This window comes from Canis aureus, chromosome 30 (assembly GCF_053574225.1).
Source record: "Canis aureus isolate CA01 chromosome 30, VMU_Caureus_v.1.0, whole genome shotgun sequence".
NCBI lineage: Eukaryota > Metazoa > Chordata > Mammalia > Carnivora > Canidae > Canis > Canis aureus.
Window position 1 is genome coordinate 43,751,057 of NC_135640.1, and position 23,262 is coordinate 43,774,318.

General features: G+C 45.5%; 1 protein-coding gene across 1 annotated transcript in view; it reads right to left on the minus strand.

Moving 5' to 3' along the window:
- Window positions 1–23,262, minus strand: part of MCM3AP (minichromosome maintenance complex component 3 associated protein) — a 52,405-nt gene that overhangs the window by 18,531 nt on the left and 10,612 nt on the right. The window contains exons 7-19 of the mRNA XM_077879468.1: window positions 22,825–23,022; window positions 22,005–22,273; window positions 19,576–19,738; window positions 17,609–17,769; window positions 16,535–16,776; window positions 15,990–16,219; window positions 14,985–15,085; window positions 10,029–10,160; window positions 9,545–9,658; window positions 2,559–2,711; window positions 1,207–1,404; window positions 552–620; window positions 337–471 (exon numbers count right to left, since the gene is read on the minus strand). Of these exons, the coding sequence (XP_077735594.1) occupies window positions 337–471; window positions 552–620; window positions 1,207–1,404; window positions 2,559–2,711; window positions 9,545–9,658; window positions 10,029–10,160; window positions 14,985–15,085; window positions 15,990–16,219; window positions 16,535–16,776; window positions 17,609–17,769; window positions 19,576–19,738; window positions 22,005–22,273; window positions 22,825–23,022 (2,165 nt within the window). The remainder of the gene's footprint in view (window positions 1–336; window positions 472–551; window positions 621–1,206; window positions 1,405–2,558; window positions 2,712–9,544; window positions 9,659–10,028; window positions 10,161–14,984; window positions 15,086–15,989; window positions 16,220–16,534; window positions 16,777–17,608; window positions 17,770–19,575; window positions 19,739–22,004; window positions 22,274–22,824; window positions 23,023–23,262) is intronic.

Consider the following 23,262-nt stretch of genomic DNA (forward strand, 5'->3'; position numbering starts at 1 on the left):
TTTTAAAAAATGCCAGTTTTTTTTCTTAAAAAAAAAAAAAAGGGAAGGGGACTACAGCAAACACACTATAAATGGTCTTCCCCAAGAATCTGAATGAAGTGGGCTCTAATCAATACACCTCAGCATAGCTTTAGATGAGCATCAACTCTTAAATGCTTTTGCACATAAACTATTATCCCGTTTACAGAATAAAAATTTTAAAAATCTGAAGTGTCAACTTCAAGCCACAAACAGAACAGGCCACAAGTCCCTGACGCCTGATGCTTTCAGAAGTCACTCTGCCTCCAGAGGTCACTTTCTCAACCTCACAGCCCAAAGAGGGAACCCTTTCCTGACCTGCCAGGGCTCCCTGGGCCCTGCTCTTCTCCATCAGGCAACACCAGCACCAGCTTCCAAAATACACGCTCCCGCCTCCCAGGGAGATGCTTGGCCACGAGGGACGGCAGGTCCAGGGGCACCCATGCCGCGTCACTGGAAGGGACAGAGCACAGGGGGTGAGCCAGGGCACAAGCCCCAGGCAGGAGAAGCACGCACACCGGGGCACAGCAGACCTCAGCAGTTGCTTGTAGAAGTGCTGAACCTTCATCCGGTGTGCTGTCTGACTTCTGAGCCACCGTAACCTATGAAGAAAGGACACAGTGCGTGAGGCCAGCTCAGTGCCCGAGCAAGGAACCTGATAAATTCCTGCTGTTCTGAGTGGAAAATAACTGGTTAGTGGAGTCTCCTGATGGAGATGCTTAGGAGACTAAGAGAACTTTTTCTGATAAAGAAACTGATTAGTCAGCAGACTCATTCATTAAACAAATATCAAGCACTTATCTATCATGTGTGAGCCATGGGAGATGAGCAGTACACAGACAAAATTCCGCCCTCTACAACACTTCCACGGGGACAGAACCTCTACCAACGGATATGGACAGCGTAAATCCACAAAGACCAGAAAACAAACAGGTGATTCTAAGTAAGATTCCAGTACCAGGCCCTGAGTGTGTGAAGTAGAAAAGGCACACGAAATCAAGGCATGTAGAACATGTCACACGTCGGAACTGGAGGGGAAGACAAACTTCCAGAACAAAATCCTGCATCTGTCTTCACTTTCTCTGATTCTACCCATCTTCCCTCCAAATGCACACATTATTCCACGCTCCCCATAAAGCCGGGTGGGGCACGGGCACATCGGGCAGCCACGGCAGGCTGAGTGCTGACCTGGTGCAGGAGATGCCCACTCTCCCTGCATGGCCCAAGTCCAGAAGGCCCTTGGCCAGGTTCTCCTCAGCAATGGGACACTCCGCACTGGGCACCAAGGTCCTCAGCCGGTCGTTGATATCCACACAGCAGGGGGCCGCTGGGAAGGCCCGCATCTGGCGCCTAAGTTTCTTCCGGGCCGCCACGGCTTCTCTCCACCTGGAAGATACACCAATATGTCACCCCTGCGTATACTGAAGTTTACTGATAGGGACAAATGCAAAAATGCAGTCCAGCGCTAAAACACAGGGCAGCACACTTCCTGGGAATATGTGTAAGTCTTTTTCAGCAACAGTCCTCAAACTGAAAAATGAATCAGAATTAAAATTAATACTCAGGCACAGGAAAGGCATGGTAACAGTTGAGTGGTGGTGAACAACAAAACCAGGGAAGCACCAAAGCTGAACAACCTTTGGACACCAATTTGGCAATATGGATACAAACCTAAGATACATACACACTCTGACCCAGCAAATACCACTGATAGGAATTATCTCCAGGTACGTGTGTACCCGTGTGGAATGTTTGTAAAAAGACAGTCACTGCAGCACTCTGTCACAGCTAAAAAGAAAAGCCACGTGAAAGTCTCCCCCCTGAGAACTAGGCAGGTCATGTATGGTGCCACTGACACCTGGAAGAGTCCAGTATGCTGTGGTGGTTCGGCCTCCACCTGACCTCAAATGCAGTAAAGGCTAGCACAGAGCAGAGACGTGCTAAGTTTATGTTCATTATTTTCCTCCTTTTCTATAAGGTTATATTACTATATATAAACCTAAAACTACTTAATTTTTTATTTATATTTATTTTTAATTTTTAAAAATATTTTATTTATTTATTCATGAGAGACGCAGAGAGAGGCAGAGACATGGGCAGAAAGAGAAGCAGGCTCTCTGCAGGGACCCCAGGGTCATGCCCTGAGCCAAAGGCAGACGCTCAATTGCTGAACCACCCAGGCGTCCCTACTTAGTTTGAATATGCAGTCTGTATGTTGTATACATTTCCCTGAGAATTGCTTTTTTCACTAATTATATTTTGGAAATTCATGCAGCTAGAATTTGTTTGGCTCATTCATGGCTACCTCCCTGTGAGTAAACAACAGAAAACAACCTATAAATATTTGTCGTAACACAGAACAGCTCCCAATCTGATTCCATATTCATCCCCTTAGCATCGACTCTTTAGGAAGGAACAGGTTTCGTGTGTTTGTGTGTCTGTGTGTGTGTGTGTAACTGACTATTTCTGAAAGTATCACCTTTATCAAAGGCTCTCCCCACGTGCATTCATTTCTTCTGTAAGGAGGATACATGACTCACCGCTGGAGATATTTGCAGAAGCACTGAAGTTCCTGGAGGGTCTCCTTTGCAGTCTGGAAAATTTCTTCCCCAAGAAACAGGTCCACCAGGTGGGCACAGACATCCTCACAGCAACGGGCCACTCGGACCCTCTGGTCTGTCTCCACTGCACTCCTACAGAAGAGGGCAATCAGGATGAGAGACATTGCACCCCAGGCCCACACACATCGAGCGCTTGCCCTCAAAGTGGCAAGACTCTGCATCCTTAATATTTTTTTTAATTTATTTATTCATGAGAAACAGAGAGAGGCAGAGACACAGGCAGAGGGAGAAGCAGGCTCCATGCAGGGAGCCCGATGTGGGACTCGGTCCTGGGACCCCAGGATCACGCCCTAGGCCAAAGGCGGCAGTAAACTGCTGAGCCACCCACGCTGCCCCACATCCTTACTACTGAAATGTAATTATGTCTCTGCCACAAAAGAAGCTTTAAGATTTTCATTTTACTTAATGTACAGACACCTGAAAAGACAGAAGAGAAAAAAGAACAAAAGTGGTACAGTGTACTAGATTACAGGTCCAACAGAACCCTTGCAAATGGTCAATATACCTTTAACCTAATAAACAGTCAACAAATTTTAATTTTTAAATGACCAGTAAGACAACTTCCACACTTTCTCATCAGCAATATCTGATGTTTGCAATTACAAGTGTCTCAAGTACATGACAGCTGGCAGCCAAAACTGGCAGCACATGTCTTACATGGCAGTGGTCCTCAGATAAACCAGTATCTAAAAGAGATTATTATGACAAAATTCTGTCAACCAAGGGAGCACAGAAAATGTCATCAAATACATTTAGTCACAAAATCAAAGAAGCTTAAACAAGCACGACGTATTTTCAGTAGCCATCCTCTGTGGCAGGTGGACACCAGCTCTGGACCTGAGCTGAAACCCAGGTCTCCTGGGACTGCAGGAAAATATATCAGCAAGTCCCAGCTCTTATATATTTCCTAACGCTCCCTCCTGGGATTAAGAACAGACATCGATCCATCACTTAAATGGTCTCATACTTAAACAGGGAAACAGACTCGCATTTATTAAAGACAGAAACACGATTGAAACAAAACACTTCTGTCCTCCATCTGCACTGGAATCTACGCTCTGTGCTACTAAAGCTCATCTGGTCCAAGGCTACCTCAGGGGAGCTCAAACACAGACAGATTTCCCTGCATATTGAACTTCTTTCTACCCTGAGGCTTGGAGGTGAAATCAATAAAGTTCTTAAGTGACCATAAACTTAATATAGAAGACTATACACATAAGATGTTATATATGAGTCTCATGGTAACCAGACCAAAAACCTATCATACATACACAAAAAATAAAGAGAAAGGAATCCAAGCATATTATTTCAGAAAGCCATCAAACTCCATGTGAAGAGAGAAGAAAGGAACAGAGAAGAATTATAAAAAACCAGAAAGTGATGAACAGAAGGGTAATAAGCACATACCTATCAGTAATTGCGTTGAATGTAGATGCTCAAATTGAAACACATAGGGTGACTGAATGGATTAAAAAACAAGATCCATCTACGTGCTGCCTACAGGAGTCTCACTTCAGACCTAAAGACATACAGACTGACGGTGAAGAACGAGTGGAAAACACACACCATGCAAATGGAAGTGAATAAAAGCCAAGGTAGCAATACTCAGACAAGCTAGACTTTAAAACAATGACCATAGCAAGAGGCAAAAAAGTATGCTACATAACGATAAAGGGAACAATATCTACGTACCCAACATGGGAGCACCTAAATACATAAAACAAATACTAACAGACACAAAAGAGAAACTGGCATAAAACAGCAATGATAGAGGACTTTAACACCACATTCACATCAACGGATCGATTATCCAGACAGAAAATCAACAAGGAATCAGTGACTTTGAACAACACATTAGACCAGTTGGGCCTAACAGATATATATAGAATATTCCATCCAAAAACAACAGAATACAGATTCTTTAGGTGCATAAGGAACACTCTCCAGGACAGATCACTTATTAGGCCACAGAATAAGTCTCAATAAATTTAAGAAGACTGAAAGCGTATCAGTTCTTCAGTTCAGATGCTTCAGTTGGAAGCATCTCTTCCAACAACAAGAGTATGAAACAAAAAACCAATTACAAGAAAAAATATGCAAAGAACACAAATAAATGGGGGCTAACCAACAGGCTACTAAACAAAAAAAATGGGTCAACCAAGAAATCAAATAAGAAATTAAAAAAATACACGGAGACAAATAAAATGAAAATACAACAGTCCAAAATCTTTGGGATACAGCTGTCCCAAGGAGATTTATAGTGATACAGGCCTACCTCAAGAAGAAAAATCTCGAATAAACAATCTAACCTTACACCTAAAGGACCTAGGGGGAAAAAAGGACAAACAAAACCCAAAGCTTAGGGACACATGGGTGGCTCACTGGATGAGTGTCTGCCTTTGGCTCAGGTCGTGATTCCGGGGTACTGGGATCAAGTCCTGCCTCAGGCTCCCCACAGGGAACCTGCTTCTCCCCCTGCCTGTGTCTCTGCCTCTCTCTCTCTGTGTCTCTCTTGAATGAATGAATGAATGAATGAATGAATAAATAAATAAATAAATAAAATCTTTAGAAAACAAAACAAAACACAAAACTTAGAGAAGGAAAGAAATAATAAAGATGAGAACAGAAATAAATGAAACACAGTAAACACAAAATAGATCAATAAAACCAATAGCTGGTTCTTCGTAAAGATAAACAAAATTGAAAAACCTTTAGCCAGACTCATCAAGAAAAAGAGGACTCAAAGAAATTACGTTAGAAATTGAGAAGGAGAGGCGCCTGGGTGGCTCAGTGGTTGAGCATCTGCCTTTGGCTCAGGTCATGATCCCCGGGTCTCTAGTCTCCACCCTGCCTTGCTCAGTGGGGAGTCTGCTTCTTCCACGGCCTCTCACCCAGCTCGTGCTCTCTATCTCAAATAAAAAATAAAATCTTTGAAAAGAAAAGAAATGGAAGAGAAAAAAACATCACAGAAATAGAAATGTTAGGGACGCCTGAGTGGCTACAGTGGTTGGGTGCCTGCCTTCGGCTCAGGTCATGATCCCAGGATCCGGGATCGAGTTCCGCATCGGGCTCCCTACAAGGAGCCTACTTTTCCCTCTCCCTGTGTCTCTGCCTCTCTCTCTCAGTCTGTGTCTCGCATGAATAAATAAATAAATAAATCTTAAAAAACAAAAAAGAAATACAAAGGATGTAAGAAAATATAAAAAATTATATGCCAACAAACTGGACAACCTAGAAGTAGATAAATTCCTAGAAACATACAATCTTCTAAAACTCAATCAGGAAAAAAATAGAAAATTTGAACAGATTACTAGTAATGAAATGGAATCAATAATCAAAAAACCCAACAAACAAAAGTTCAGGCCAGATGGCTTCACAGGTAAATTCTATCAAATACGTAAATAAGAGTTAATAACTACTTTTCTCAAACTATTCCAAAAAATAGAAGAGGGAGGAAAACAGTCTATAAATGTAGTAACGTTCATTCTACAAAGCCAGCATTATCCTGATACAAAAACAGATACTACAAAAAAAGAGAAATATAGGCCAATATTCTTGATGAACATGGATGCAAAGATCCTCAACAAAATATTAGCAGATTGAATTCACCAATACATGAAAAATGATTCTCCACAATCAAGTGAGATTTATTCCAGCGATGCAACGGTGGTTCAATATTCATAAATCAATCAATAGGACACACCACATTAACAAAAGAAAGGATAAAAACCGTAAGATCATCTCAATAGATAAAATTAAAAAGCATTTGACAAAATACAACCCCACTGATGATAAAAACTACCAACAGGGCAGCCTGGGTGGCTCAGCGGTTTAGCGCCGCCTTCAGCCCAGGTCGTGATCCTGGAGACCCGGGATCGAGTCCCACGTCGGGCTCCCTGCATGGAGCCTGCTTCTCCCTCTGCCTGTGTCTCTGCCTCTCTCTCTCTCAATCCTCTCTGTGTGTTCTCATGAATAAATAAATAAAAATCTTAAAAAAAAAAAAAAAAAACAACTACCAACAAAGTGCATATAGAAGGAACATATCTCAACATAATAAAGGTCACACAGTGAACATCATATTTAATGGTGAAAGACTGAGAGACCTTTTCCTCTAGGATCATTAACAAATCAAGGATGCTCAACTCTCACCCCTTTTATCCAATATAGTACTGGAAGTCCCAGCTACAGCAGTGAGACAAAAAAATAAAGGAATCCAAATTGGTAAGAAAGAAGTAAAACTGTCACTCTTTGCAGATAAAGTGATACTAACTATAGAAAACCCTAGGGGGATCCCTGAGTGCCTCAGCGGTTTGGCGCCTGCCTTTGGCCCAGGGCACAATCCTGGAGTCCCGGGAGTGAGTCCCGCGTCGGGCTCCCTGTGTGGAGTCTGCTTCTCCCTTTGCCTCTCTCTCTCTCCATCATAAATAAATAAATCTTTAAAAAAGAAAAAAAGAAAACCCTAAAGACTCCACCAAAAAACTACGAGAACTGATAAATGAATTCAATAAAGTTACAAGACACAAAATTCATACATGGAAATTTGCTGCATTTCTATACACTAATAACGAAGTAGCAGAAAGAGAAACTGAATTTAATCAAGTAAGTATAAGACCTATACTCTGAAAACTATACAACACTGATTAAAGAAACTGAAAATGATACAAACAAATGGAAAGGTATTTCATGCTCATGGGTTGAAAGAATTAATATCGTTAAAATGTCTATACTATAAAGGAATGTACAGATTCGATACAATCCCTATCAAAACACCAACAGCACTTTTCACAGATAAAAACAAATAATCCTAAAATCTGTATGAAAACTACAGTAATCAAAATATATGGTACTGGCACAAAAAGAGACACAGGGATTAATGGAATAGGATAGAGGGCCCATTCCTATACGGTCAATTGTCTATAAACAAAGGAGGTAGGAGTATACAGCGGAAAAAGATAGTTTTCAACAAATGCTGTAGGGAAAACTAGACAGCTACATGCATGGGAAAGAAACTAGACCACTTTCTCACACCACACACACAAAGAAACTCAAAATGGATTAAAGACCTCAATGTGAGACCTAAAACCTTAACACCCCTAAATGAAAACACAGGCAGTAACTCTCGGACATCATCCTTCACAACCTATTTATGAATAAATCTCCTCAGGCCAAGCAAACAAAAGCAAAAACAAGCTACTAAGATTATACCAAAATAAAAAGCTTTTGTACAGTAAAGGAAACCATCAGCAAAACAAAAAGGCAACCCACTGAATGGGAGAAGATATCCACAAATGATCTATCCAATACAAGATTAATATCCAAAATATATTAAGAACTTACATAACATAAAAAAAAAATCCAATTAAAAACAGGCAGAGGACCTGAATAGGCATTTCTCGAAAGAGGACATATATACGGCCAACAGACACATGAAAAGATGCTCAACATCACACTAGTTGTCAAGGAAATGTGAATCAAAACCATAAATGAGATACCACCTCATACCAGTCAGGTGGCTAGAATCAAAAAGACAAGAAATAATGATGTTGACCAGGATGTGGAGAAAAGAGAACCCTTGTGTACTGCTGGTGGCAACGTAAATTAGTACAACCGTTGTGGAAAACAGTATAGAGGCTCCTGAAAAAACTAAAACTTAAAATACCTTATGATCCGGTAATTCTACTACTGCGTACTTATTAACCCGATGAAACTGAAAACGCTAATTTGAAAAGACATCTGCACCCATATGTTTATAACAGCATTACTTACAATCATCAAGATGTGGAAGCAACCTAAGTATCCAGAGACACATAAATAAAGATACGGGTGTGGGTGGGTGTGGGCGTGGGTGTGTGTGTAGGCGTGCAAAAATACTACTCAGCCATCAAACAAGAATGAGATCTTGCCACTTGCAACCCCATGGATAGATGTAGAGAATAATGTGCTAAGTGCACTAAGTCAGAGAAAGACAAATACCTTATTTCACTTTTATGTGGAACCTAAAACACAGAACAAAGGAACAAACAAAAACAGACTCTTAAATACAGAGAGCTGGTGGTTGCCAGAGGCAGGTAGGTGGGGGCATGAGTGAAATAGATGGAGATTAATTAAGAAGTACAAACTTCCAATCACAAAATAAATATGTCACAGAGACGAAAAGAACAACACAGGGAATACAGTGAATAATAAATACTGGGGCAGACCGGGTGGCTCAGCGGTTTGGCGCCGCCTTCATTCAGCCCAGGGCATGATCCTGGAGACCTGGGATCGAGTACCACACCGGGCTCCCTGCGTGGAGCCTGCTTTCCCTCTACCTGTGTCTCTGCCCCCCCCTCCTCTCTCATGAATAAATAAATAAAATATTTTAAATAATAATAATAAGTACTGTAATAATGTTGTATGGTGACAGGTGGTGACTACACTTACCTTGGTGAACAATGACTCTATATATAGGACTTTCAAATCAATATGCTGTACACCTGAACCTAATATAACACTGAAAGTGAATTAGACTTCAATTTAAAAACTAAGTTAATAAAGTTCTTAAATGAAAGAATTCAGAGAAATCTTTTAACGTATGAAGCAAGAAAGGACCTTCTACTTGAGAAAAACTGACAGTGGCTAACTCGGCACGCAGAGGACTACCATGAATCGTCCTGCTGACGGACACCTCCCAGAGCCAGCGCAGGGCCGGTGGCGGCGCTGGGCACAGAAGCAAGGCCCTCTCTGGATGCAACACGGCTCCAACACAGGGACGCCATCTTACGGCTGGCCGCTCCAAGACATGCTCCTTGTCAGCGTGCAACACAGCTGGCATGAACCGCGGCGGCCTGGCCACAGCACCTCCACAACCCTAACCGTCCCAGCACCCCACACCCTCAGCTCCAGGACACCGGCACTCGACTTACTTCAACTCTTGCGAGCAGGTCTCTCTCACACATTCTGTCACCACCAGCTCTGTGAGCTCTGTAGCCAGGCCCTGGCTCAGCTCACTTAACACCAGTTCTCGCTCTTGTTTCAACCTACGGGTAAAAGCACAAGGGTCACGTTGAAGGGCCGGCAGACTCCTGACTTCGCAAGTGGGGATGTGAGTGGGGCTGCCTCAGCCGGCAAGCCCACTCCTCTGACCCCACCAGACAGCCACACGGCCACACACCCCAGCTTCCCCGCCACCACCTTCCCCCCAACGCCAGCCGGGAGGGAAGGCTGCTATGTACAAGGTGGCTGTGACCTCAGGACGCCCACCCACCCCCTGGGCTGTGCGCACGGGGCGTAGGGGAACCAGGGCTGAGGCCAGTGCAGTGGACAACGGTAGGAGCATCCAGGCCAGGGTGGGTTCTGTCCTGTGTCCATACTTTCCGACGCTGTCTCACACGCACAAGGCACACTCACCTCTCCTCTTCAGCCTGCCGCCTCTCCTCCTCCTTTCGCTCCCTTTCCTTAGAGACTTCTTCAGCTGCAATGTGCCTCAAAATACCTGTGGTTGCAGCTGTTAATAGCTCCTCCATAGCAGCATTGGAAACGCTAGGCAGAGAAAAGTGGGCATCATTCTAAATAGATAAATACAAGCCAAGCAAGCTGCATAACTACATTTCTAATATCAGCATGGAAAAAAATACAGATTTGGTCTTTAGCATAAAAATTAAACTCATGGTTAAAAACATACAATCTATTACAGCTGACTCATGTAGAAATCTGAATACACCTATAACTTGTGAGGAAATTGACTCAGTATTCAAAAACCTCTCCTGATAAGGGGGATCCCTGGGTGGCGCAGCGGTTTGGTGCCTGCCTTTGGCCCAGGGCGCGATCCTGGAGACGCGGGATCGAATCCCACGTCGGGCTCCCGGTGCATGGAGCCTGCTTCTCCCTCTGCCTGTGTCTCTGCCTCTCTCTCTCTCTCTCTCTCTCTCTCTCTGTGACTATCATAAATAAATAAAATCTTTAAAAAAAAAAAAAAAAAAAACAAAAAAAAAAACAAAAACCTCTCCTGATAAGGAAAAATGCAGAACCAGATGGCTCCACCGATAAATTATATTGAAAACTTATGGAAGAACACCAACCCTTCTCAAACTCTTCTAAAAATCTGAAGAGAAGAAACATTTTCTACACTTCTGTGAGACTAGCATTGCCCTGATTGGATACCAAAACCAGACAAAGACACTATTAGAAAACTACAGATCAATATCCCTTAAGAATATTGGTATAGGGGATCCCTGGGTGGCGCAGCGGTTTGGCGCCTGCCTTTGGCCCAGGGCACGATCCTGGAGACCCGGGATCGAATCCCACATCAGGCTCCCGGTGCATGGAGCCTGCTTCTCCCTCTGCCTGTGCCTCTGCCTCTCTCTCTCTCTCTCTCTCTCTCTCTCTGTGACTATCATAAATAAATAAAAAAATTAAAAAAAAAAAAAAGAATATTGGTATAAAAATCCTCAACAAAATACTAACAAACCAAAGTTCAGCAATATATTTAAAGGATTATATAAAATTACCAAGTGGGATCTAGTCCTGGAATGAAAGGATAGTTCAACAAATGAAAACCAATGTAATACAAACATATTAATAAACTGAAGGGGAAAAAACTCACATGATCATCCCAAGTAATGCAGAAAGAGCATATAACAAAATTCAGCCCCATTTCATGATAAAAATTTTCAAAAAGAAAGTAGAAACAGAATTTCCTCAACATGATAAAGCCTGCACATGAATATAAATGAATACGTGATACACCCACAGCTAACACCGTAGTCAGATGTGAAGCGCTGAAAGCTTTTCCTTTAAGATCAAGAACAAGACAAGGATGCCCTATTTGCTGCTTCTATTCAATACCATATTGGACATTACAGAAAAGTAAAAAACATCCAAAGTACAAAAGAAAAAAAAAAACTATTATCTATTCACTAAGGACATGACCTTATATACAGAAAATCCTAGGAAGTCCACTCAAAACCTATTAGAACTGAGGGGCAGTCGGGAGGCTCAGCAGTTGAGCATCTGCCTTTACCCCAGGGCATGATCCTGGAGTCCCAGGATCGAGTCCCATGGAGCCTGCTTCTCTGCCTCTCTCTCTGTCAGTCATAAATAAATAAAAAATCTTAAGAAACAAACAAACCTCAATTTACTACATAAGTACAGTAATCAAAACAATGTGGAACTGGCATACAAATAGACAATATGGACCAAAAGAGTAGAACAGAGAATCCAAAAAAGAAACCCTCACAGGGATCCCTGGGTGGCTCATCGGTTTAGCACCTGCCTTCGGCCCAGGATGTGATCCTGGAGACCCAGGATCAAGTCCCACATCAGGCTCCCTGCATGGAGCCTGCTTCTCCCTCTGCCTGTGTCTCTGCCTCCATCTCTCTCTCTCTGTGTCTCTGTCTCTGTCATGAATAAATAAATAAATAAATCTTTAAAAAGAAAGAAAGAAAAAAGAAAGAAAGAAAGAAAGAAAGAAAGAAAGAAAGAAAGAAGAAAGAAAGAAAGAAAGAAAGAAAGAAAGAAAGAAAGAAAGAAAGAAAGGAGGGGATCCCTGGGTGGCGCAGTGGTTTGGTGCCTGCCTTTGGCCCAGGGCGTGATCCTGGAGACCCGGGATTGAATCCCACATCGGGCTCCTGGTGCATGGAGCCTGCTTCTCCCTCTGCCTATGTCTCTGCCTCTCTCTCTCTCACTGTATGCCTATCATAAATAAATAAAATAAATTAAAAAAAAAAAAAAAAAGAAAGAAAGAAAGAAAGAAAGAAAGAAAGAAAGAAAGAAAGAAAGAAAGAAAAAAAGAAAGAAGCCCTCACATATGGCCAGTTGATTTCCAACAAGGGTGCCACGACCATTCAAAGAGGAAAAGACAGTCATTTCAAAATACAGAGAATATATACAAAAGAATGCTGTTGCATCTGTATCTTATACCGTATATGAAAATGAAACCAACGTACATCAAAGACCTAAACTTAAAGACTTAAAACTATAAAATTCTTAGAAGGAAACATGGGAAAATATTCATATTGTTGGATTTAGCAATTTCTTGAATATGAAATTGAAAAGCACAGGCAACAAAAGAAAAATTCAATAAAATGAACTGCATAAAATTTAAAACTTTCGTGCATCTTAGAACACGATCAAGAGAGTGAAAAGGCAATCTAAACCAAAAGGCACTCCCAAGCAGAATAGGAAAAAATGTTTGCAAATCATGTATCTAAAAAGGGACTAACATTCAGAAAATAAAAGAACTCCTACAAACTCAACAACAAAAAAACAATTCAAAAATGGGCAAAGGACTTGAATATAGATTTCTCCAAAGAAGATACACAAAAGGCAAGCACATGAAAACACGCTTAACGTCGTTACTCATCAGGGAGATGCAAACTACGAGATACCACTTTGCACCCACGATGATGATTACTACAAAAGTTTTTTAAATGATACTGTGTGCTGGCAACAATGCGGAGAAAATGGAACCCTTGTGTGCTGATGGAGGGAATACAAAATGGTGTAGCCACTGTGGAAAAGAGTTTGGTAGTTTTTCAAAAAATATAAAAAAGAGGCAGCCCCAGTGGCTCAGCAGTTTAGCACCACCTTCAGCCCAGGGCGTGACCCCGGGGTCCTGGGATGGAGTCCCGCATTGGGCTCCCTGCATGGAGCCTGCTTCTCCCTTGGCCTGTGTCTCTGCCTCTCTCTCTGTCTCTCATGAATAAATAAAATCATATATATATATATATATATATATACATATATACACACACACACATAAAAGATCATATAATCCAGTAATTCCACTTCTAGGCACATGCCCACAAGAACTGAAAGCAGAGACTCAAATAGTTATTGGTAAACCAGTGTTCCTAACAGCATTATTCGCAGTAGTCAAAAGGTGAAAAAAAAAAAACAGTGTCCATCAACAGACAAATAAGCAAAATGTGGTACATATACATGTATATGTGTGTTGATACACGTGATCCTTAAACAGCACGCTTTGAACCGCACGGGTCCCCTGACACCAACACCACGGTAAGTGTACTTTCTTTCCTTTACGATTTTATTAACATTTTCTTCTCTCTAGCTTACTTTACTGATATATACAACAAACACGATACGTGTTAATCAACTACTAACTGTTATCAGTAAGGCTTCCAGTCAATAGTAGGTTATAAGCAGTTGAGATTTTGGGGAGTCAAAAGTTAAACTCAGATTTTCGACTGCACAGGGCGTCAACACCCCAAGAGTCAACTGTATACTTCAAGGGAGTGTTATTCAGCCATAAAAAGGAAGAAAATGCTGATTTGTGCTACTATAGATGAACTTAAAGACGTTTTGTATCTAAAACAAGCCAGACACAAAAGGACAAATACTCTTACGATGTCTCTTATGTGAGGCGTGTAAAAGAGACAAAGTCATAAAGTCATAAAACAGAATAGAGGTTAACAGGAGCCGCGGAGAGAGGAGAATGGGATATTACTGCTGAATGGCTACAGTTTGTTTGGGATGAAAAATTTTGGAAATAGTGATGAGGGATACACAACATGGTTAACACACTTAAATGCCACTGAATTGTGTGCTTAAAAATGATTAAGGTGGTTAACTTTGTTATGCACATTTTATCACAATAAAACAAAGCCAATGAAATCCTATTTGTTTTTAGTTCAAACTAAAGGTAGGAGTCCAGTATAAGAAAATGAATCAAGCCTATCAATAACCTTAATCCTTTTGAGGCATCTGCACTTTTGGTGAAAGAATACCTTTTAATCATTGCGTGAATTCATGTGTAATAGGATTTTACAACATGTCTGAAATTCTTAAGATAATCTGATTTACTAAATCAATTAGCTTTACTTAACTTTATAGAAGTCGCTTAAGTCTTAAATTTTGAAGTTTTGACTGTTAAATTTATGAAGACTAGATATCTAAGATATTAGAAACATATGAGATTTATAAATATAACTTAAAATCTCTAAAGAAATTTCATCATGGCATAAAACACAATTGATGTCGAATGTTTAAAAGGATTTAATCTGTTAAATTTCTAAAGTAAAATTTAATCCAAGATCACATAAAAGTGTTTCTAATATTCAATAGAGAATAAAGAAATTTTTACTTCACTAGATTGTAAAGGCATATTTAAAGTTTAAGGAAAAATAGGTCTTACTTTAGAACTCTAACAAACCCAACCTTGCTCAAAAGGCGCACACCCGCAGAAACTCCTGCCAGCGACCGACGAGGTCATGAGCGCCAGCACAGCTAAGGCTGCACCAAGGGCAGGTGGCGTCCTGCCCAAGACCGAGCAGCTCCACGGGGAGAAACGGAGGGACGGGGGCCCGGCGGGCGGGCAGCTTCAGAGAGGAGGGGCACGGCACTCACCCCAGGGCTGTCATGGCGAAGGCCGCCCCGGCGGCACCAACCTCCTCACAGTCCCTCTGCAGGACCTCCTGGATGAGCTCATCCACCACCTGAGCCAGGTCCTGAGGAGAGGTCAGAGGGGTCAGGCGTGGCAGGGAGGCTCGGCCTCAGTCCACCCGGCCTTACAGCCCGAGGGCCCCGAGCCCTGCACAGGACCCGAGGTGGCCTAGGGCAGCCCCCGCCCTGGGGCAAACGTCGCTCGCAAGCCGTCTGAGGGCCCCGACAGTCCTCACGTGGGAATCAGCCATGCTGCTTCTGGAAGGCTTTCCTGCTGATGAACAGAGAAGCCTCCCAGGGGCCAAGGCGAGCCTGCTGCCTGCCCACCGCCCGCCCAGCGCACCCGCCACATCGCATCAAACACGCTCGTTTCTCCAGCCGTTCTTCACGTCCCCTCAGCACCTGCCCGAGCAGCAGGGTGGCGGGCACAATCCTACCACCTATGTGGTCGACAGGCTCTGCTCAACCCCAACAGCACTGGGTGCTGCAGGCCCCAGGCGTCCCGAGTCAACACGTCCCCAACTGCATGTGAGCAGACACGTCGGGGGCACGAGACGGCGTAGGCACAGAAGCCCTGAACTGATGTCCTGCCGACTGTGATAAAGCCGGGTGCGCAGCACGGAGCCTGGGGGGGCGGCCCAGCTCTGCCACCTGCAGCTGCACGACGGCGGGCAGGTCCTCTCCTTGGGCCCCTCCTGGGACAGCAGGCAACAGCCTACTCCACAGGCCGGGGGTGCTCCAGAGACCACAGGGCTGCAGAGCCCCCAGCGCCAGGAGCACTCCCTGCAGCCCCCACCCCAGGTCCATAAAAACCCTCCCACGCCTTCTCCAAAGCCTGAGCCGAAGCCCTTTCCCACAGACGCAGACAGCAAGCTGGGGGCAGGGCGCAGCCTGGCCGGGGGCCCCAGGCACCCTTCAGAACGATGGAGGCGCCCTGGCTGGTGACCCGTGCACGAAGGGCTCCCTTACCGCATCAGAGTAAACAGGTACAGGCCTTGGAGGAAGCAACTCGGGCTGCACCGGGGGCTGCGTGGGGGGCTGCCCGGGGGCCTGGAAGAGGCTAGGCGCTGCGCTCGGGTCCGGTGCCGGGAGGTGAGGCAGAGAAGCTGGTATGGGCGCGGGCACAGCAAGAGGCTGCTGGAGGAGAGCGGGCGGCAGGACATCTGCCTCTGCACCACAAGCCTCTCCTTTCCCCCCACCTGGAAGGGGACAGGCAAGGACGGGCACTCAGGACAAGCCCCCGGCACCCACAGCCAGCCTAAGAACTGGCCACCCTCCCAAGCAAGGGCACAGGGGACAGCGTGTGCTTCATCCACAGGAACCAAGCATTGTGACCTCAGGGAGCCACTCAGGAGGCTTACCCAAGGCCAGGAAGAAATACCTGAGAGGGAGAAATACCTGAGCCCCGAGTCAATACCCAGCCACCCCACCTTCAAATAAGACGGATGCTCCCGCCGGCAGGGAGGCCTCCTGCAGGGGCAACGCTAGCTCCCCACGCAGCTGCAGCTCCTCACCTCCGGCGTCCACGCTGGGTCTCGGGATGCCCACAGACAGCTCCGCAGCCAGGCTCTCCCCAATGTACTTGTTCTGGGAGTTGAAGCTGCACACGGGAGTATGACGAGGGACAGGGGGCAGTGGTCCTCCGTTCACGATTTCCCCAACCGACACGCTCAGCTTCCTGGTGATGAACACTGACTTCCTGGCTTTGGATAAGCCCTCTGGTTCCAGGAACGAGGACCGGTTCAGCTCAACACAGCTACGTAGACCACAGGGAACCCAGAGAAGCGTTACGTTGGTGAGAAGCCAACCTGCACCTTGTCGGCGCCCAGCAGCCGTGCTAGAAGCCCCGTCCCCACACGGGGGTGAGGGCACCCCACAACCACATGTAAATGAAGAGGGAGGCAGTACGGGCCAACCTGGCGACCCAGCCCGCAGTCCCCACCTCGGCCAGCCTGGACGTCTGCCTGTGACACGGGAGCCTCCCGGCCTGCTTGCACGCGGGCACAGGTGGACCACACCCCCACCGGCTCCGTCTCATCCCAGAGCCGCGTGTTTCTGTGAAGGACAGGCCTGCAGGAAGCAGACGGGAAGGCGCTGCCAACGAGGGAAGGGCTGGAGAGACAGCAGCTTGGAACAAGACACGGTGCATGGTAGGGGCCATTTTCTGGGAAGAGGTCCACGAGTGGCACCAGGTTCAAAACACTGACTGTGAGCAGCAGAGAGGCCCGTGGCCTAGCGGGCCCCTGGTGGGCCGTGGGAGTCACTGGTCAGCAGAAGTCATCCATGAGAAAGAATAAGGAAGACCCTAACCTCTGCCTTTAGTTCCTTCAGTAACCTGGGAAAAGCAGGATTTTAGAATTGCAAAGAAACAGGTCTGAATGCCAATCCGCTAACGAGCCGTGTGTCACCTGGGGATGCTCCCCAGCCATTCCGAGCCTCGCTGTGTGCACCTGCGTCCCAGGGGGGCAGCACGTGGAATGGGCCCTCTCTGGAGTCTGGCATGGAGCTGGCACTTCCCAGCCCTTTATCTCAATTAAAAGAGAAAAAAAAACCCCAAAGAGAGATCCCACACCCCCCCCCACTCTTACCCGTCAGAGACGGTGAGACCATAGTAGTTCAGGAAGTCTGTGGCCTCTTCACAGTCTCTGAAGAGCAGCATGCGCACCACGCCATCCAGGGGAAAGACGGTGGAGCGCTGCGTGCTTACGGTGTACGCGATGTTGAGCGCTCGGAGAGCGTCTTTGCGGATCTGAAGGGGAAGCCAAACCACAGCAGCGTTAAGGGCCAGTCATCCCGTGACCACAAAATGCCACGAGGGGGTCGGTGACCTGCTGTCGCACGGTCCCTCTGGAAAGCAATCTGGTGTGAAGGGGCCCAGGCTTAGCGATCAAGGCACCGGCTCGGCGGGAGATACATAGGAACGTGCGTGAAGCAGGCGGTCTGGACACAGCAACGCGAGGCCACGAAGGCTTCATTCTAAAGAAAGCCTCGAGGGCAAACCGTGCGCCGGCAGGCATGCAGGTCAGCTGTGCACCTGCGTGTAATTCTAACGTGTGTACCGAGTATTTACTCCTCACCTGGTGGTGTTAGTGCTGAGCACACAGCAATGAACAAAGCAGACTCCTTGCCCACAACTGGCGTGTTAAGGAGAAACCAACAGTGAGCAACAGGAACCCGTGAAATACGCAGCACACTGAATGGTGACAGTGCAACACAGGAAGGCAGAGGAGGAGGCTGGGTGGGCAGGGTGGGCCTGCTGAGGACGGGGCAGCCAAGCCACGACCTGAAGATGAGCACCACAGTGCTCCATGATGGGAGAGAACAGCAGCGAGCAAAGCAAGTGCAAAGGCCCTGGGGCAGGAGTGTTCTGGGGCTGGATGGACAGGAAGCAGCACAACAGGTGGACTGAGCAAGAACGGAGCCTGTCGGATCACATCAAACGCTCTTCCTCTAAAGAAAAAGCCATGAGATGTCTTTTTTGTTTCAAGTTATTAAAACAGATACAAACGGTCAACAGTCTAATAACATTAAATAATTTTGAAAATATTTTTTCTTTTTTTTTTTTTTTATTTATGATAGTCACACAGAGAGAGAAAGAGAGAGGCAGAGACACAGGCAGAGGGAGAAGCAGGCTCCATGCACCGGGAGCCCGACATGGGACTCGATCCCGGGTCTCCAGGATCGCGCCCTGGGCCAAAGGCAGGCGCCAAACCGCTGCGCCACCCAGGGATCCCTAATTTTGAAAATATTAACTATCAGTTTTACTTGTTGAATGTACAGTGTTCTCCAAACAGATGTTGTTAAAAATCTTTCCATTTGTTCCAGAATTTCAGTGCTGTTGGCAACTGTCAGGACAACAAACAAGCCTACAGGGGACCCTGTCTGGGTGACGACCGTGAACTCAGTCCCTGTTTACCAGAGGACTTGATGTGTGACCAAAGAGTCACAGAACCAGGTCCTAAGACCCCTCCTACCCCAGCAGCCTCCTGCCCACCCAGCTGGGGGCAGCACGGTGTGTGCACGGTCAGGGGGCCAGGGTTGAAGACCTGACGTGGGGAATTCTGAGACCAGACATTCATACTCTGCGTGAAGCGCCAGGGAAGACGTGGGTCTTCCCTGGGTGTGCAACCCCAAGGCACAATACCGTACTTGACAAGGAGCGGGCCCTTAAGATGGTTACTGAAACCAAATCAGTGTCATCAGTTTACTCTCCAAAATTTTAGACTAGTAACACTAAAAATGCTTAAGTCAGGGATTTTGTATGTGCAATTTTTGGTTTCTTTGTTTCTATGGAAAATGACAGTGCTGAGCTCAAATCATATTCTAAATAGATTTCTCTGATCTAAACAGAGTATTTTCCATTGCACAGCCCTTTCTGTCAGTTGTCCATGGTGCCGGGCCCCGGGAAACAAGGTCACGCGGGCAGCCCTCGGGGGCTGCTGCGAGGCCTGCACGGGGTCAGCCTGGGACCTGCCGTCCTTGGAATAGAGAAGCACTTAAATACCAGTCACGATCCGCTCCCTGCCAATTCTGTAAGTACAGCCGTGTTACTCACCTGATTGAAGTAACAGTGTAAAAGACAAGCATTCAGGTAAGAAGCCGACTGGACCAGTTTGAAAAATCTCACAAAATTATTACTGTTCAGTGCAGCAAAGGCCTGAACAGCAAATTTCACTTCAGAGGAATTTCTAACAGCAGGATGGAACTGTTGTACTTCTCTGTCAATTAAAGAAGACAAAGGGATTAGAATTTTTTTTCTTTTCCATTTGTTTTAATTAGGCTCCAGGCCTAGCGAGCAGCTCAACATGAGGCTTGAACTCATTACCCTGAGATCAAAATCTGAGCCAAGACCTAGTCGGATATTTAACTGACAGAGCCATCCAGGCGCCCCTAATTTTATTTTTATTTAGACAAAATATCCATCAAAATAGATGTAACATTCTATTCAGTTTACTAACTTCAAAGCAGTCAGTCTTGGGTTAGATTGGAACAATAGGGCTGTCTAAAAAGATGGTAAATAGGGCCCCTGGCTGGCTCAGTGGTTGAGCGTCTGCCTTCCACTCAGGATGTGACCCCGGGGTCCTGGGATCGAGTTCCACAGGCTCCTCACAGGGAGCCTGCTTCTCCCTCTGCCTGTGTCTCTGCCTCTGTCTCTCATGAGTAAATAAATAAAATCCTTTAAAAAAATTTTTTTTAAATGATAAATTCAAGCAACAATTTAAGGATTATCAAATAATAACTTTAATGCCAAATGACTGCCAGCTGTTTTTCATGAGGATGACATCTAAAAAAATTTAACTCTGTGTTGCTTTATAAATAAACAGAGTTGACTGAATCACTCACAAGAGATGTCTATCAAGGCACCTGAGTGGCTCAGCTGGTTAAGCACCTGACCCTTGGTTTCAGCTCAGATCATGATCTCAGGGGTCATGAGACTGAGCCACACAAGGGGAGTGGAGATTCGCTGGAGATTCTCTCCCTCTGCCCCTCCCTCTGCTTGCCAGTTCTAATAAATAAAATTTAAAAAGAGAGATGGGCACTTGGGTGGCATCTGCCCTCGGCTCAGGTCATGCTCTCAAGGTCCTGGGATCGAGCCCCATGTTGGGCTCCCTGTTCAGTGGGGAGTCTGCTTCTCCTTCTCCCTCTGCCCCTCCCCTTGCCCGATTGTTAGAGCATGCACACCCACGCTCACGCTCTATGATAAATAAATAAAAGCTTTAAAAATTGAAAAACATATAGGGAGATACCTATCATATATAAAAAAAGACTGCAAACCCCTTTTTATAATTAGGTTATCTCTAAGATTTAATTTTAGAACTAAAAATCAGTGACACATTTAGACTATCACTAACAATGTCCTCAGGGAAAACAGTAAGCTAAAAAAACCAGCTTTAGCACATGTAAGGCAGTCTTGGAGTTAAAGGAGCCACTGGTTGTCACCAAGTCTGGTTTACCAACAGTAAGGACAGAGACCCAGGGATCCCCTGCCGTATTTCTCATATAAACGTCTACCTATGTACCAGACCAGTGTTTAAAATTCATTCTTGGGGGCAGCCCGGGTGGCTCAGCGGTTTAGCGCCTGCCTTCAACCCAGGGCCTGATCCTGGAGTCCCGGGATCAAGTCCCACGTCATGCATGGAGCCTGCTTCTCCCGCTGCCTGTGTCTCTGCCCCTCTTTCTGTGTCTCTCATGAATAAATAAGTTAAATCTTAAGGAAAAAAAAAAAATAAAGCTGAGGCTGGCTGGAGGGGAGGGGATGGGAGACGGGGTCACTGGGGAACGGGCATGAAGAAGGGGGCACAAGATGAGATGAGCACTGGGTGTTATATCCAACTGGTCAATCACTGAACTCTACTTCTGACACTATGTTAATTGAATTTAAATAAAATAAAAATTTTTCTAAATTAAAAAAAAAAATTCTGCCTTTTGGGGCACCTGGGTGGCTCAGTAGGTACTGCCTTTGGTTCAGGTCATGATCCTGGAGTCCTAGGGTTAGGACCCTGCTCGGCAGGGAGCCTGCTTCTCCCACTCCCTCTGACTCTCTCCCCTGCTCAAGCTGTCTCAAAACGAATAAATAAAAAATCTTTAAATCCTGCCTTTCCACTGGAGCTCTGGAGCACCTGGCTGGCTCAGTCAGTAGAGCACACAACTCTTGATCTCGGGGTTGTGAGTTCGAGCCCCACCCTGGGTGTAAAGATTACTTAAAAAATAAAATCTTAAGGGGCACCTGAGTGTGACTCGGTTGAGTGTCTGTTCTGCTCAGGTCAGGATCCCAGGGTCGTGGGATAGGTCCCCATGCTGGGCTCCCTGCTTGGTGAGGAGTCTGCTTCTCCCCCTCTCTCAGCCCCTACCGCTTGCTCATGCACTCTTTCTCAAAGAAATAAAATCTTTTCCAAAAATAATAAAAATTAAATCTTTGGGAAAAAAAAAAAAATCCCTGCCTTTCCATACAGTTTAGGCAAGCTTCCAAATTTGAAAATTTACCTTAGGATGTCCCCCTTGTTGAGATTGAGTAGAACATTGTAGCCCTGGAACTCTGCTTCACTGGCACAGAAGACACCCTTATTTCTCAGGTCTTGGTACATCTCCTTCAGACTCTGAAGGCACTTGGTCATGTTCTCATTGTTGATCTTGGCATCAAAGGAGGACATGGGCTCCTCACACATGAAATGAGCACAGTGGATGTGGAACCGGGTGCATTTCTCAATCAGGGACACCGTCACAGGGTCACACAAGTGCTGCTGTGTGATGTCCTGGCCACAAGCAAGAGGGAGTATTACACACACAACCTTACATACACATGTGTCTCGTACACACACAGATCTCACGCACCTATTTCCATGCATAGCAAACTATTAGAAGATCATAACTACCTGAATTTCTCTTTTGTCAATTTTTTAAAAAAATATTTATTTATTTATGATGGACATAGAGAGAGAGAGGCAGAGACACAGGAGGAGGGAGAAGCAGGCTCCATGCCAGGAGCCTGACGTGGGACTCGATCCCGGGACTCCAGGATCGCGTCTTGGGCCAAAGGCAAGCACCAAACTGCTGAGCCACCCAGGGATGGGCCAAAGGCAAGCGCCAAACTGCTGAGCCACCCAGGGATCCCCTCTTTTGTCAATTTTAAACAAAGCCCATAAAGCACATTTTAACAGGACTTTGTAATGATTTTAAGTAATAGCAGGTTTTTGTTTGTTTGTTTTACATGGATAAAATATAACTGAGTAAAATAAAATGAAATCTCGCTTCAACTGTGGAATTCACATGCATTTTCTAGTTTTCTGATGGAAGTGGCTGATACCTTCCGTATGCCCCGCGTGCGGTTCCACACGAAGTCGTACCAGTCCCTCAGGCTGCCCTCCTTCTGGTCCATGATCTGGGTCACCAAGTAGTCCATAGTCCTGCTGAGCACTGCCGAGGGCCGCAGCTCATGGGGCAGGGGCTCCTCCTGATCAGCAGAGGAACGGCTGTACTCCTTCACAGCTGCCGCGTGGTCCACCTGGGGAGACAAAATGGGGCCAAACAGCTGCGTGTAGGTGCTGGCCAGCCCCCCTGCAGCTGTACCTTAAAATGAGGGGCAAATCACCTACATCCTCCTACAAGATCAATGGTATAGAATACAATTTTCAAAGGTAAAATTTCTGTTTGAAGGTAATGATCAAAATTCAAAAACAAATGAGAAATGTGTTTTTAGTGAATATAACAAGGGGTGAAGAAGCAGTGGGGGGTGCCTGGGGGG